The 14,286-nt window shown below is 44.4% G+C and overlaps 1 protein-coding gene across 1 annotated transcript in view; it reads right to left on the minus strand.

The window, feature by feature from the left end:
* Positions 1-12,109, minus strand: part of p (WD40 repeat domain-containing protein pink) — a 46,904-nt gene extending 34,795 nt beyond the window's left edge. Inside the window, exons 1-7 of the mRNA XM_077662168.1 lie at positions 11,966-12,109; positions 10,824-11,053; positions 9,244-9,354; positions 8,170-8,231; positions 7,324-7,510; positions 5,115-5,245; positions 736-862 (exon numbers count right to left, since the gene is read on the minus strand). Of these exons, the coding sequence (XP_077518294.1) occupies positions 736-862; positions 5,115-5,245; positions 7,324-7,510; positions 8,170-8,231; positions 9,244-9,354; positions 10,824-10,931 (726 nt within the window). The 5' untranslated portion in view covers positions 10,932-11,053; positions 11,966-12,109. The remainder of the gene's footprint in view (positions 1-735; positions 863-5,114; positions 5,246-7,323; positions 7,511-8,169; positions 8,232-9,243; positions 9,355-10,823; positions 11,054-11,965) is intronic.
* Between the last annotated feature and the right edge of the window lie 2,177 nt (positions 12,110-14,286).

Genomic DNA, 14,286 nt, shown 5'->3' on the forward strand with positions numbered 1-14,286 from the left:
GAGGAACTCGCTTGATCTTTTCAAAAACACTCTCCATTTCCCACACCACGAACAGTATTCATAGTCGCCACGTGCGTCTAATGCGTCCATGCATATCATGGACATGTCATTACTCCTTACTGTTACTTACGACACCATTCAAAAACGATCTTTGCTGACTTTCGCCATCTCAGCAACAAAAGCGGAAGCACACGTGTGTAACATTGGATCGGGCCATGGAAGATGCGTGATAAGTAACCACTTTCTTCAAGCACCGAAACTGTGAAAATTAGCCAAATTAAGAGAGCGACAGCGCACTAGGCAGTTCACCACCACATCTGTGCAACCCAGGCTATGCTAGGGCTCAGTGAAAGCTTATGATGTGAGTGAACATGAGCGTAATTGAATGTTGTGAGTGAACATGAGTGTGAGTGAGTGGTTGTGAGTGCAAGTGAGAGGTTGTGAGGGTGAGTGGCTTATGTGTGAGTAAGTCGTGAGTGCTAGTGGTCATGAGAGTGAGTGTGACTGGTTGTGAGTGCGAGTGCTCATGAGTGTGAGGGAGTGGTTGTGAGTTGACATGAGTGTGAATGCAAGTGAGTGGTTGCGAGTGTGAGTGGACATGAGTGTGAGTGCGAGTGAGTGGATGTGAGGGTGAGTGGCCGCGAGCGTGAGTGTTATTGAGCCGCCCCCATGGTGCCGAGGTACGGTTTTTAGAGGAATTCTTTTCGCATCAGAGAAAAGTTAGCAGTTCTTTACCTGCCACAACCTGGATCCTGGACGGGCTGCATAAATGCACATGGAGTCCTGAGGCTTACTTCCCGGGTAGAAACAGCCGCCAAATTCGCCATCCCTGAGCTTCTTGCCAACTTGCGTGAACTTTTCCCTGTGAACAAAGCCGTGAAAGACAGAGTGCGATATCTGCCTGCAGTACTTGTCTAACAGTCTGGAGGAGTTAATTCGACTTCATAATTCTACACCGCAAAAGACGAAGATGAAAATAAACGAGGCGAGACAAACACGGCGCTGACAAACATGTGTTTGTCTCGCCTTGTTTCTTTTCATCTTCGTCTTTTGCGCTCTAGATTTTTGGAGTTGTCTAACAGTTTCCGGATCATTCCATACCCACCTGAGCAGCACAGTAGGCACAGAAGTTCCACCCAAGACACATTCTTTAACACAAAGCTGACTTCAAAGATACTGAACAGCTTTATAATACAGTGAAATCTCGTTGATACTATTCCACTAAATATGTTTTTCGGCATAATACATTTTTTTTTTCGTTCCAGGCCGATGCCCTATAGAGGTAATGCATTTTTGTACGGCTAATACGGTCGTATTTTCATGTGGGTTTGGATAATACGATCGCGGAAATGTCTGTAAATCGCGCGCGGTTTCGATTTTCGCACCAGGATGCAGCAAAAGTGTCCTAGCAGGATCCGACAGTAGCTGCAGTAGTTGTAACTCTCAAGTGCTCGTGGCCGATTTTCGATGTTGGACATGACCTTTGCTAGATATGTGTAAGAACCACATCGCTTCAATGATGATGATGACATCAGAGCCAGCCCTTTGCGGCGGGTGGGCAGAGCTACTGAAATTATGCATCGAGCGAAACCCCAGGCATGGTCGGACTGAAGAGGCGGCGACGCGCGCTTTGTATGCTCGAGTCCGGTCGTGCCCCAGTAAAGCGCCTGCAGCAGGGTGGCGGCCTCTGGGAACAATGTTCGCAAGCTCGCGCACCAAACGCATCGAAGCGCACCGGTGGTTTTCAACGCCATCTATCCTAAGGCATAGTACTCACGTTAAAATCACGTGACCAAGAAGCAGCAATTGGCGCATGCATTGACGATGCGCTGCAGGTTTTGTCGGCTTTGTGCTTGCCATTTCTCGTTGCCATTTTGGTGTTCCGAGTGTTTTGCTTGCACTTGTTCGCACTTGTTGTGCCCGAGAAAAATCTCAGCATGAAAGGTGAGACGTGTCAAGGAGGAAAAAAAAAAAGCAAAGAAAGAGTCACCGTATTGTTGTGCTGCAACGCTGATGGGACTGAGGAGCTTAAGCCTACTGTCACTGGCAAGTTCTGGAAACTATGCTGCTTCTCGCATAACCCGTGCCTTCCTGTCGTTTACAAACCGAATAGGAAGGCATGGATTACCGGAGCCCTTTTCACAGAGTTCCTCACTCTTCTGGATGACCGGATGCGTGCCGGGAACCATTATATTCTTCTATTTCTTGACAATAGTGCTGCGCACCCTGTCGATACTTCGTGGCAGCAATATGTGAAAGTAATCTTCCTGTTGCCCAACTGCACCAGTCACTTGCAGCCCCTAAATGCAGGAATCATAAGAAACGTAAAATTTCACTTCAGGAGTTTGTTGTTCAGACGCTTTTTGGCCATTATTGACCAGAAAGATGCGAGCTTGAAGGTGGATCTTCTTGATGCCATCCATTTTCTGGCGATGTCATGGGATCGCGTCAAACCCGAAACCATCGTCAACTTTCCAAGAAGTGTGGCTTTTTTTGTGCGTCTGGCGATACGGTGGAAAATGAAGATGACGGTGCAGAGATTAACATCCTGGACTGGGGTGACCTACACGTCGACGTGTCTCCAGAAGGGTTTGTATCGGTGGACGACCAACTGGCGACATGCGAATTACTGTATTTACACGACTGTAAGTCGACCCCCCCAAATCACATTTCCGAAAAATAAAAAAAAAACTTCCCGAGGTTGTTTAAGCTTGGCCTTGAATAGTTGAACGCGATAGGATTATCCAGTGGCCGCCGTTTATCGCCAGCCGCTATCGGCTGCCGCGCGCGAGCACATTCCAAAACGAAAATATATTAGTCACTGGACTGCTCGGCCACACTTGCGCCATCGTCCTCACTAGCATTGCTGCTGCGATCACTGCTGCGGTCCCACAGCACGTCGTTCTAACGTCGCTGAAAATTTTGCCTCGCTGCAGCTGCTACACCTCTATCACCCGTTGCGAACGTCCAACTTGTGGCCCGGCGGGCAGCTGTTCGTTTCTTCGGCGTAAATAATGGCAGCCATCTTACATGTAGCCGTGAACGAGTGCCGGTCGCTTGCCGGCAGCAGTCAAATGCGTCAGAGCCAAAGAGAAACTACGTGTGAATGGCGTCGGCTCTTCCGTCGGCTACCGACACTCCCCAGCGCCGCTGCTGTTCCGAGTGAGGGTGCCGTCTCGATTGGAACAGCGGCCCTTCCATCAACTATCAATCCTTCCTTGAGCGCCGAGCGTGCATTTGAAAGTAAAAAAGAAAACTTGTTGGATGCTTGAGCTTCCTGTAGAATGCGATTGCGTTATCTGGCCGCCGCCGCTTATCAGCAACTGCAGTCAGCAGCCACGTGTGGGGTGCCAGTTTGCTGTTTATCGATAGCCGCCATCGGCCACCGCCCGCGCGCGTGGGGAGGGGATGCCAGTTCTGTGCGTTGACATTGCAGCTGCTCAAGGCCAGCACCAAGAGTGATGCGATGGAGCCACGCAGCAAAAATGCAACCATGCTGTAGCATGCCTGATATCTCGTTTATCTCGCCTTTACTTATAGTGCGATGTTTTCCTCTCAACTGTAAGTCGACCCCCCCCCCCCTTCGGATTTTCAAATCTAAAAAAAATAGGTCGACTTACAATCGTGTAAATACGGTACGGACTGTCCAAGACATCATAGCAGATGTTACCGCTGAAGTGGGAGAGCGACGACGATGACAATCAAGATGTCAGAGATTGCAGCGGCGATCGTCAGCCATTAAATACTGACGGTGCACTCGAAGCTTTGGACACGCTTCGTGGCTTTGTCGCGTCTGCAGAACTCAGTGATGAAACTGCTACTCGTTTCTACGAGTTCCAAAAAAGCTTGCTGCAGGACATTGAAAAACAAAAAGTGCAGCGCAAAGTGACAGATTATTTTAAAGTGCTTTAATAAAAGCAAGTTCTATGCCAAGTATGTATTATTGCGATCTTTTGGAGCCCATTTTGGATAATACGATTTTCGGATAATACCTACATTTTTATTTTCGGTGCCCGTGAGAATCGTATCCATGAGATTCCACTGTAATCCTGCATTTCATTAAGCAGCTAGTTTTGGAGGTTAATTGCAATTTCTGCAAAAATATTCAGCTAGCCTTGGTGGCCAGCCACCAAAACCAAAAGTAGCCGAACATTATTGCAGACAATGCAATTAACCATACCATAGACATGGCTATGGGCATGCCTACGGGCCCTGTAGTCATTTTTTTTTCCTCTTTATCAAGAACGAACATATACACATACAGAGCACGAAACAATGCTCACTATTTTGCAATGCAACGTAAATAATGGGGGGGCCCATAATAGAAAGTGCTCTCAAGGCCCAAAACTGAAAGATAAGAGCCCCAAACAAGAGTACAAAACAAGTGCCACAGCTAGTGAATGTTATCTGATAAATGAGCTAGTAGACACAAAGCAACACACCTTCCATGCCACATCCTATGCGACTGTTCTTGTTTGTGACCTTACAAATAAAGGGTCACAGCCCATGCTAATTCTGCAATGTCTCACATTAACACATGCGAAAACAGGCTACAAGATGCACAAATACGTAGGGGCTCAAGTGCAGTTCTGTGCCTCATTTAATGCCTCTACATCATCATCATCATAATTAAACCCGCTTATTACGCTGCAAGACAAAGAACTGTGTCCTGTGCCGTCTGCAACAGCCCTACCCCCAGAATATTTTCCTACCTCATCCCACACCCGTGGCTCTCTTTCACCTACTCCTCTACTGTATATACTCCTTCCTTTAGGATCAACTCAGTAAAAGCTACTGGTTAGCTGCTCTCTCCATTGTATTCCCTGGTCATCAATTTCCTCCTTATGACTCCCACTATTTTTAATTTTTAAAAAAGCAGCAAAAAACCTGCACACAAGTTCATTCTAAACAACGCATCATGGCAATACTTTCTGTTGTAACTGCAGTGAGCATCTGTGAGTATTTCAGTGCCTCCAAAAAGTTAGACAGCACATAATGTGCAACTAGGTACACAAGGAACGCACTCTAACCAGATTTAAACATTTGCTTTCTTTTGCAGTGCAAAAGTGTGCCGCCCATATATGCAGAAATTTACAGGGGTCTAAGCAGCCCACCTGATTGTGTCCCCTAGGTAACATCTGGTGAGCGTTGACGCCAGCAGTCTATCCTGTGCAAAGCTTAGCTGCACAACTCTAGAGTCTAGGCGCATCAGTGTGCTTGGTGGTGACTGGAACAGACTTCTTGCCTGCAACACAGAAAGAATGAACAGCCTGTTTCAAGGCAAACTGCTGTGAAAAAGCAAGAAAAGACGTAGAAATGACAAATGATGTTGCGCATCATAGACTGCCACTGACATCAGTGCCAGCAGTGCAAAAAAACTGAATTCAGCAATGAAGTACAATGCTGAGCTAGTTCGCGAGATATTGAAGGTGAACAGCGCTAGACACGCTATAAAGTAGGGCCCACCAATCGATATAGAACCAAATTAATTCCGAATAATAGCAAGGTCAAATGCCAAATCAAGCGAGGTGGACTAGAAATTTTACGCAAATTTCTCACGATGCTTTCCCCGCTCATAGACTGCACAATGCGGCCCTTTGTGGAGAGCATAAACAAACATCACTGCTGTTCCTAGTAACAAAAAAGTACTACTTAAAATAGCAGTTGCTTTCCCAACATGTAGTGCACCTCTCTGTTCTTTCCAGTGCTTCAAAGCAGTGCTTTAAAATGGCCATCCAAGGGCCTTTTGAAGTCAACGGACGTGTCCTGTCCACAATGCTTCAACTCTCTAATAAAACTAATATATTCTGGCAAGGCGGCAAGTGAAAACTGAGCTCAATGTATCTAGCACTCCAATGTCCAAATTATAGTGGCACAATCCAAAAATGAACTAAAAAAAGAAACAATTTCTCTAATATTTCTCTAGTTGTTTTTTTTTTTTTTGCAAACCTGATTCATGGCCATGGTTTGGACGGTTGGCGATGTGCAGCCAACATCTGCCACCGTCACAGCGAGCGGGCAGCGAAGCTCAGAAACCAAAACTCCGCATCCAGGCTATTTTTGGGCACATGAGATGGGCCCTCCTATCGTTGTCAAGCTTTCTGTTAAGTGCACGTAAGATGTGGACAAACTACAATGTATCGCGCAACAGGTATGATTACATGATTGCTTACCCTACAGGTGACACCTCGACTCAGCCTCCATTTGGGAGCCCTAAGCGACATTCCCCTAGTGGTCCTTTCCGCATATTACAGCTGGCCAAAATGAGATGGCGGAGGTCATGGTAAAAGAGTTGTGAATGCAACAGGACAAGTGTCATTAGGTGTGGGCATTAAGTATGTAACACATTATGGAAGGATAAAACAGAAAAAGTGCACGCCTTCACACCGAGATTGTTCAATGCGGATGATTGGATATCTTATTCTCATCAAGTGTGGCAGCCACTAGTGGAAGTCTGAGCCTGGCAGTGTCCGAGTGTGGCCAGTCCACTCAAAAAACAACAAAGAATAAAGTGATGAGGATGCCTTTGTACTGTTTTCCTTGACACTTTTAACTTGATCTTTGGATAATTCGCCCAGACACTGTGGTTTTGCCACGGTCAGATTTGTGAATGTCAGCGGTGTTCAGTAGTTACCAAAGATACAGAAATTTTCTAATATCCATTTCTCAAATCGAATACAAAGCAAACAATAAACATACGCACTTCATATTTGAAATTTTGAATAGTATTCGCACACCCCTAGTAGTACTTACAAAATACACTCCTTCCAACTCAAAGATAAATAAGAGAGGGAATACAGAAATACTAGAAGAATAAGAAGTAAAAGAACAGTTCTGCAGGTTATGAAATGCCATGGCAAAGCTGATTTAGAAGCCAGTACATCTCATTTGTTACTATCAGGAAAAAGCTGCACATTTTTTAGGCAGTATATGACAGTGGCTGAAGACGCCATATACTGTGCCCTGCTTTTGTTTTTGTCTTGGGACATACATCTGCCCGCTTTAAATCTGTTTCAGCATGAACTATGCTACTAACATCAATGCTTTGTGACCCGCAAGTAACCACAAGCACTGTGTGTAAACAGAAGACAGCCTCAAGCTACTAAATAAACTAAACAACCACGGAAACTTGACAAATGCTGGCTACACCTGTAAGTTTGATAACCACTGAGGAGCTGCTTCGATGCTTAAGTAGGCACAAGCATGTTCTATAAACAGCCCGTTATGACCGAGCCCTCAAGTTTCTCCTACCTGTAGACCACCGCTACTACGAAAGAAAACTTTCCAATCCCAGCGTTCCACCTTGTTCCAGCAAGGACTGACCTTGGATGTGGACACGTTAAGGACGGAGACCTTCCCGGTGTTGTCAGCCGCAAAGAGTCGGGTGCCGACACCGTTCCACTCCAGGCAGGTGACCACACTGCCCTTGTGCTCAAAGGACAACTGCAGCCGCTGCGCCTGCAGGGCGGGTCTCCTGGCATTGTGCTCCACAACGATGACGTGCCCACGACTGGAACATGGACCATATTTGTAAGCCCTGAACAATGCTGCCAATACAAATGAGGCCGCCTCCTCAAAAGTTCCCTCTACTGAGCTGTACAAAAGCAAATCACTGTCAAAGCTAGGCACCAATGATTTGAAACCGAACAAACAGAAATATGCCAATATGCATCCAGTCAATGCTTTACGACTACAACGGTTTAGATTTTATGTGCGAAAGTAACAGTGCAGGCTATGTTGCATAGCAAAATGAAGGCCTCCAGATAAACTCCAGTAGCCAAGGGTTCCTTAGCATGCACTGAAATCTCAGCACACAGGCATTTTTGCATTTGGCCTCCAGTGAAATGTAACTGCCACAGCTGGGGTTGAACAACTAGATCTCAGCAGCCTAATGCCGAAGTGGCCGGTTAGATGCCATACTGTAAGCACCTTCTAAACAAAAGAGCCTCTGTGAATTTAGGCAGGGTTACAGGTATCACATGAAGAAACAGAGAACACCAAAGCAATTCAACAGGTGAAATAGTCTATGCTACCTTATACAACAAAACGGCAAACGCCTATTATGCCAAAAAACACAGCAATATCTTGCAGCGGAATTACAAGAAATGCCGAAGAGACGAGCTGCAATTAGTTAACTTCTGATTCAAGGGACAAAGTGTGGTCACGTACCTAGTGGCGATACCAAGAACAAAATCATCTGGTGCCAAGGCAACCTGTGACACTGCACCCTCCTGTAAGAGTGTGCACACATATAAATGTAAATAGATCTTGACATTCATTCACAGTAATCATGCACGCTTGAATCCTAGAGCAGATAAAGGCACATTTGGAAATTTTGCATGTGAGGCATGAAAAAGATTCATGATGTCACCTGGGCATCTCTCACTAGTACAGCATTGACAGTAGCCTTTCTAAGTCCACTAATAACAAGTTCAACTTAGGTTCAAAAACTCAACTTGGAAACTGCAAAGAAAGCCCATTACTCACTCAACATTAACTCTTTCCAAGTTAAAAATATTATCCAACAAGTTACACACTTTTTGTTTCCAAGGCAGGCAAAAAAATATGAAGGCACACGCTTCAAAGACGCACAGGCAGCACCTGTGAAGACAGATGTTTTGAGATAAAAATAGATGCGTACCTGAAATATGCACAAAGCTTCCTATCTCATGAGTGCAAGGGACAAAGCCTTTCAACCTGTCCGTGTGTCTTTGACAATAGAAGAGGCAAAGCAAAAGTGCAAAAAACAGCCCGATCTACAGCTGCTTTTCTAGACTCAAATAAGCATCAATACTAAAAAAATGAAGCAGTTTGACAACATACAAGGAGGAATGCAGTAACTAGGAAATAAGAAGCGCAGCAGAAGACTCCTCAATCATGGTGGAGACAGCCACAGGCGATTTTCGTACCAGCTCATAACGACAAAAATGAAATTTAACTCTTTCACGTTCTTGATGCACTGACTTGTTCTAACATGACAAATGCACACTGCATAAGAATAGCTTTACAAAAGCAAATAAGGGCACTTAAAGCGGCGTTGTCGAAAAGAAAAGGCCAACAAAAAAATAACTTTCGGGCAGAGACTCATAAAAAAGGAACCAGAAAAAAATGGCATTGGCCTTTTGCTCTGTTTCACAGATTTCACTGATGAAAATAAGCATAGCAAAATTTCCAGGCTACCAGAAATGGGATATGTGAAAAAAAAAAAAAGAAAACAACACGAGTAGCTCGGTGGATTCAGACCTTGTTTGTGATTGTTGAGATGAAGGCGGTGGTGTCTCGATAAAACATGAACACATCTCCACTCGTGGCTCCAAAGGCAAGGTAGCGTTTCGATGCATCGAAGCAGGCATACTGGACAAAATAATGAAGCGGCAATGAATACCAATCAATGGCAATGAATGAAGCGCTAATGAAATAATGAAAATAAAACGCATGAGCTCTAGTCATGACCTCACCTATTAAGAGTTTTGCTGGAAACCCGTTTCCGACATCAGATATGGATGAGGATTGTGTTTGGTTTCAAATAAAGCATAGCATGTGCACAATACAAGTGGTATGAAAAGCTGGGGAAATGATGGTGCCATGTTGAACTCTGCTTACCTTCTAACTTAAAACTTGTATTCTGGGAACTGCTGACCATAGTGGAATCACACAGTAGTAGTGTTGTACTCACAAGGCTAACCGCATGAAACAGTGAAAAGTCACCCTTATCACCAGTTTCATTTTGTACCTAATGCATGTTTGAAATGCTATGAATAAGACATGATAAGGAATTCTTCTGACGGAGAGCCTCAGCCATTCCAAAAGCTAAAATCCAAAAGACACTCAGCGCTGCATTTGGTCAGTGATATTCAAGAACCTTCTCTGCTTCCCTTCTGCACTTGATCACTGGCACCACCATCAATCGATAGTCACTGCTTGACCAATCACTATATGTTCTTTTCAAGCTGGTAAGCCCCAACCAAATAACTACTGGTTCTGCATTGCGGCAGAAATGCATTGTCGACTTGTTACCTTAGGTTAGCCATAATTGAAACAATCCCAAGTTTCATTCACTCTGTACTATAACATTTAAGTATGTACCGTACAGTGCTCCTGGTCCTCCTTTCTTGGTAAATGTGCTAGGTACACGTGTGCACTTTGCATGGATACACTACCCTTTCACAGTGACCTTTTGATAAAGTTGTTCTGCAACGCTGCTGGAATGCCCAGCTTCGCACACAAGCGACCCCATGCTTATGCGAGCTGGATACAAACTATGTTATATGACTAAAAACCTTATTATTTATTTATTTACTTATTTAAATATGTTTAAAAGTATTCAGTAAGATACTTTTTGAAAGGACGTTTTACAAGAAGAACATGCTAAATGAAGCAGGAGTGCACGATTTTCTTCTCATACTGTTCAATATTCTGCAGTCATGTAGACATACTTGTGTTCTTGAAAAACTATCTGCCTGAGTGCACTCTTTCACATGTTTTTTAAGTCACAAAGCTTTATACTGAAACGCACCTGACTGAATAATGCACAGGTTTTTATAATGTATTACGCTGTTGAAAGTGGCTAGGAAGCTGTCACAACATGCACTGTAACAGTGCAGAAACTGTGATATGGGACAAGTGTAAACTTTCTCACACGGCTGTGCCAGAAATGATACATAAAAACCAGTACTGTCCCAGTCTGCCCAAAGAAAAATAAAAAAAATTGTTTCAAAACAGCTTGTGCTAAATGACTGCACTGCTACAAATGTCATCCAGGCTCGAACACTGCAGCTATTGCGCATGCTACTAAAGTATGGCCGAAGTACAAAGGTGGATACCTTGACTCTAGTGAGGTTTCTGATTGGAGCAAGGATGCCGTCAAGTGACTGGTACTCAGCCAGTACATATGGTGCCTGTGGGGTAGGCTCTGCTCCACCTTCGGCCATGCGCTTTGGCTGGGTACGCTGTGACACAGCCCAACCACACGGCACTAGGAGACAGTCGTCCACACATGGTGACTCCTTGCCACTGCTGGCACAGCACAGGCCATGCTGTCAAATGTTCGTTTCTGCAACCGTTTCGAAAGACTCAAAAAGTGCGGCAGAGAAATCACAGACTAGTATGTGCAGCTGAACGCTCATCGTAATATATTTTGTGTACACAGCATAAATAAAGACGGCAGGACACATAAACTGTATCGAGAAAAGCAGTTAAGTGACAGAGGTTCGATCTTAACTAGATTGCTGTTTGTTTTTATGGTCGCAACTAATGTCCGCTGATGCTGCTTTGGTGTGTGCAGCTTCGTCTTGAACAAAGAAAAAAAAATAACACTCTAACAAATCCAAATTCTCGTAAGGTGGCACAATTCAACGGCAAATTAACTCATGCACGCGAAGGTACCCCCTCCTTCAATGCATCCACAGAAACAGTGGAAACGCAGGGTCCTCTCATTAAGGTGACCTAGTTTAGCAGCCCTGAAAGACGCATTACTAAAACGTCACATTTCAAACAAACTTTAGAACGGCGACTACCAGCGGTAACATGACGAGCGCTCTCCGAAAACAGCTGGTATACGAGGTCCGATGAAAAAGATCAGACGGCTTAACGAGCGCCCGTACGGCGCGTCAATACCTAGGGGGGTTGGGTGAAGCGCTGAAACAGGCCCCGGAATTACTTCCATTTGTTTAGGAAAATGCGTGGGCGATGGATTTCTGTGTTGGAGGTGTCGATTTCGAAACAAGATAGCTTTGGAGACAGCGGCTAGCCGAATCACAACCGTATAAGATCAGAGCATAATACGTCAAGATTTTCGCCGGAGGAAACTGCTGTTCTGATCAAACGTAACGAAAACATCAATCCTAGTTGTAAATTAGCAACGAAGAACTTTACATAGCGATCACAGCGTACCGAAGGTTCATTTAAGCCTATTAATCGCTACCGACAACATGTACGCTCAGCAGGAAGTGATCAGAAACCTTACTGTTCAAAACGGCGTTGCAGAATTGTGTGTTCGTCCATAGACAGCAGCGATATTCTACTCCATGGCAAGCGAGGTTATTTCTCCGAGTTTATTCTTGAGATCTGCCCACATGCGTCAAGATTCGCATCCATGAAGGATGAAGACAAGTAGCGTCATCCAGTGTGCATGAAGAAAACTTTCGGTTTCGCTTTCGGGCGCAGCTATCGGCTCGTTTTTTAGCGTACAGGCAAATGCCATTCAAACCAGCCTGCCAGCATTTTGCTTTGAGAGTTTTATTTTTGCTACTAATTCTTTTACACCAAGGGCGCGTGCTTAAAGGTTCATCTTGCATCAGCAAAAAGCTGTCAGCGCGAAAATTGCGTTGCTTTTCGGTGGGATGTGAGAATTAAAGCATCAACAAGCGCACCTGTGCTATTAAAAACAAAAATTACGTGCGAAAGCTACAAGGTCACTGGAAGCTAAGGCGGGACAATGAGAAACGCGAATGCAGATAGCTCCGGATTAATTTCAACTAGCTTGTGTACTAGTCCCTTCACTTATCTCACCCTTTGCTCCAGGATTTTGTATGTTTCACGAGCTCTTACGTGTGCAGACGAATCACTCAATAAAGAACAGGGATCAGTACTACGACAAGTACAAAAGAGAATCAGGAACCACACAATGAACAGATTCTCGCAGAGCTAACCCCAAAACATGTAAATTTCGCAATGATCGAGCTACCTCTTCCCCGGATATTTTATGGGATTCCATAAAGTTAATTGCCAAAAACAGGAACAAGAAATTTCTCTCTGCCTTTAGACCTATGTGACTAACTCTAGCCACAACCGTAGCAGACCAGCTATAATTCAAGCAAAAAAAAAAAATGCACATTGCAACTACACCAACTTATAAGCCTCATAGTAAAATGACCTTGACCTCCTGTGTGCACCCTTTGTTTGCTGTCGACAAATACGATCGTGTGTGTAATACAATCATGCACATGGAACACAACTGACGACAGTACAGGATGTCGGAATGCTGTTTCTTGAAATGAAAGCAATTAAAAAGAGTATTGTGACTATGGTTATTCATAAACACCTAGTTTCTTTCCTTTCCCCCATAAAATTGAGGTAGATACTCACATTTGTGATATATAACTCAAGAATGAAGTGATAAATGCCCCTCAAAGGATGCCCTACAACCAATGGCATTCACCTCTTCTCAATGCCATGGTCAACTGAATTGCACCTGCTAGCATGGCATTGCAGGCAGTTGGAATTAGTACAAGGCATTTTTTGACTGTGATGCCATGACATGTCCATGTGGAGGGCCTTTTGAGGGGCATATGTCGCCTTGCTATCGAGTTGCATCCGGCTATACTCTCGTCACGCAATTTTCAGGAATCAGTGTCTTTAATTTGTGAATTCATCCTTTCTGATGATTAGGTACTGCAACTAGATATATGGGATGGCTAATTTGTAGCAGGGCAGGAATAAACTAGCTCAAAAGCCAGATTTATTTACTTACTCATTCACGAAGGTCCCACAGTATGTTCAAAGATTCCAAGTAGCTGCTCAAAACGGCAGTCAAGTTGGGTGTCAACAATGTGGTTTTATCAATGGAGTGGTCACTGATCAAGGAAAGATGAGCAGTTAGGCAGTTCATGTTCTTTTGTATGCGAACAAAAAAAACAAAGGATTCAAAGGTGCATATGGGGAGCATACAGCATTAGGATGGTTCAGGTAAGAAAACTAGCAAGCTGGCATGATAACCTGATTGCTCACAGGCACAGTGACCTGCCTGTAGTACAGAAGCAGGCTGCTTTAAAATGAGAGGCAAGTGTGAGAAGCTACGGTTGAGCCTGGAGTCCAGCAATACTGCTCGGTTTTAATAGGTAGCGAGAAAAAGTTGTGTTCTTATGAAATGAGGTGAACTCCATGGTTGCAAGAGAATAAAAAATCGAGGAACCCATGCTAACAAAGAAAATGAATCGATTAACTCATTAGCACTGAGCACCCACATACTTGGCTGTCGCTCCTGATACAGCTCGCGATATAGCATCTCACAAAATGTCATCATAAGGCTATTCTATCCAGCTGCCAATGACAACTGGGGATCGCCGTTACATGCTCAGCTCAAAGCAATATTGAGTTGCACGTGCAACTCATGGGAAGTCTTCAGGAGACATTAACATCTAGTGTTGCTATTATAACCAATATATAAAATTGCTCAAGAAAAAAGACAGCGTTGCTGTGCTTGGGCTGGGGCATAGAGAGCAGGAGTGTCCATTCATCGCAGGCATTCAGATCTTAAGACAGGCCACAGACCCGTCTCTTATCCTG

Source organism: Amblyomma americanum, chromosome 4, assembly GCF_052857255.1.
Source record: "Amblyomma americanum isolate KBUSLIRL-KWMA chromosome 4, ASM5285725v1, whole genome shotgun sequence".
NCBI lineage: Eukaryota > Metazoa > Arthropoda > Arachnida > Ixodida > Ixodidae > Amblyomma > Amblyomma americanum.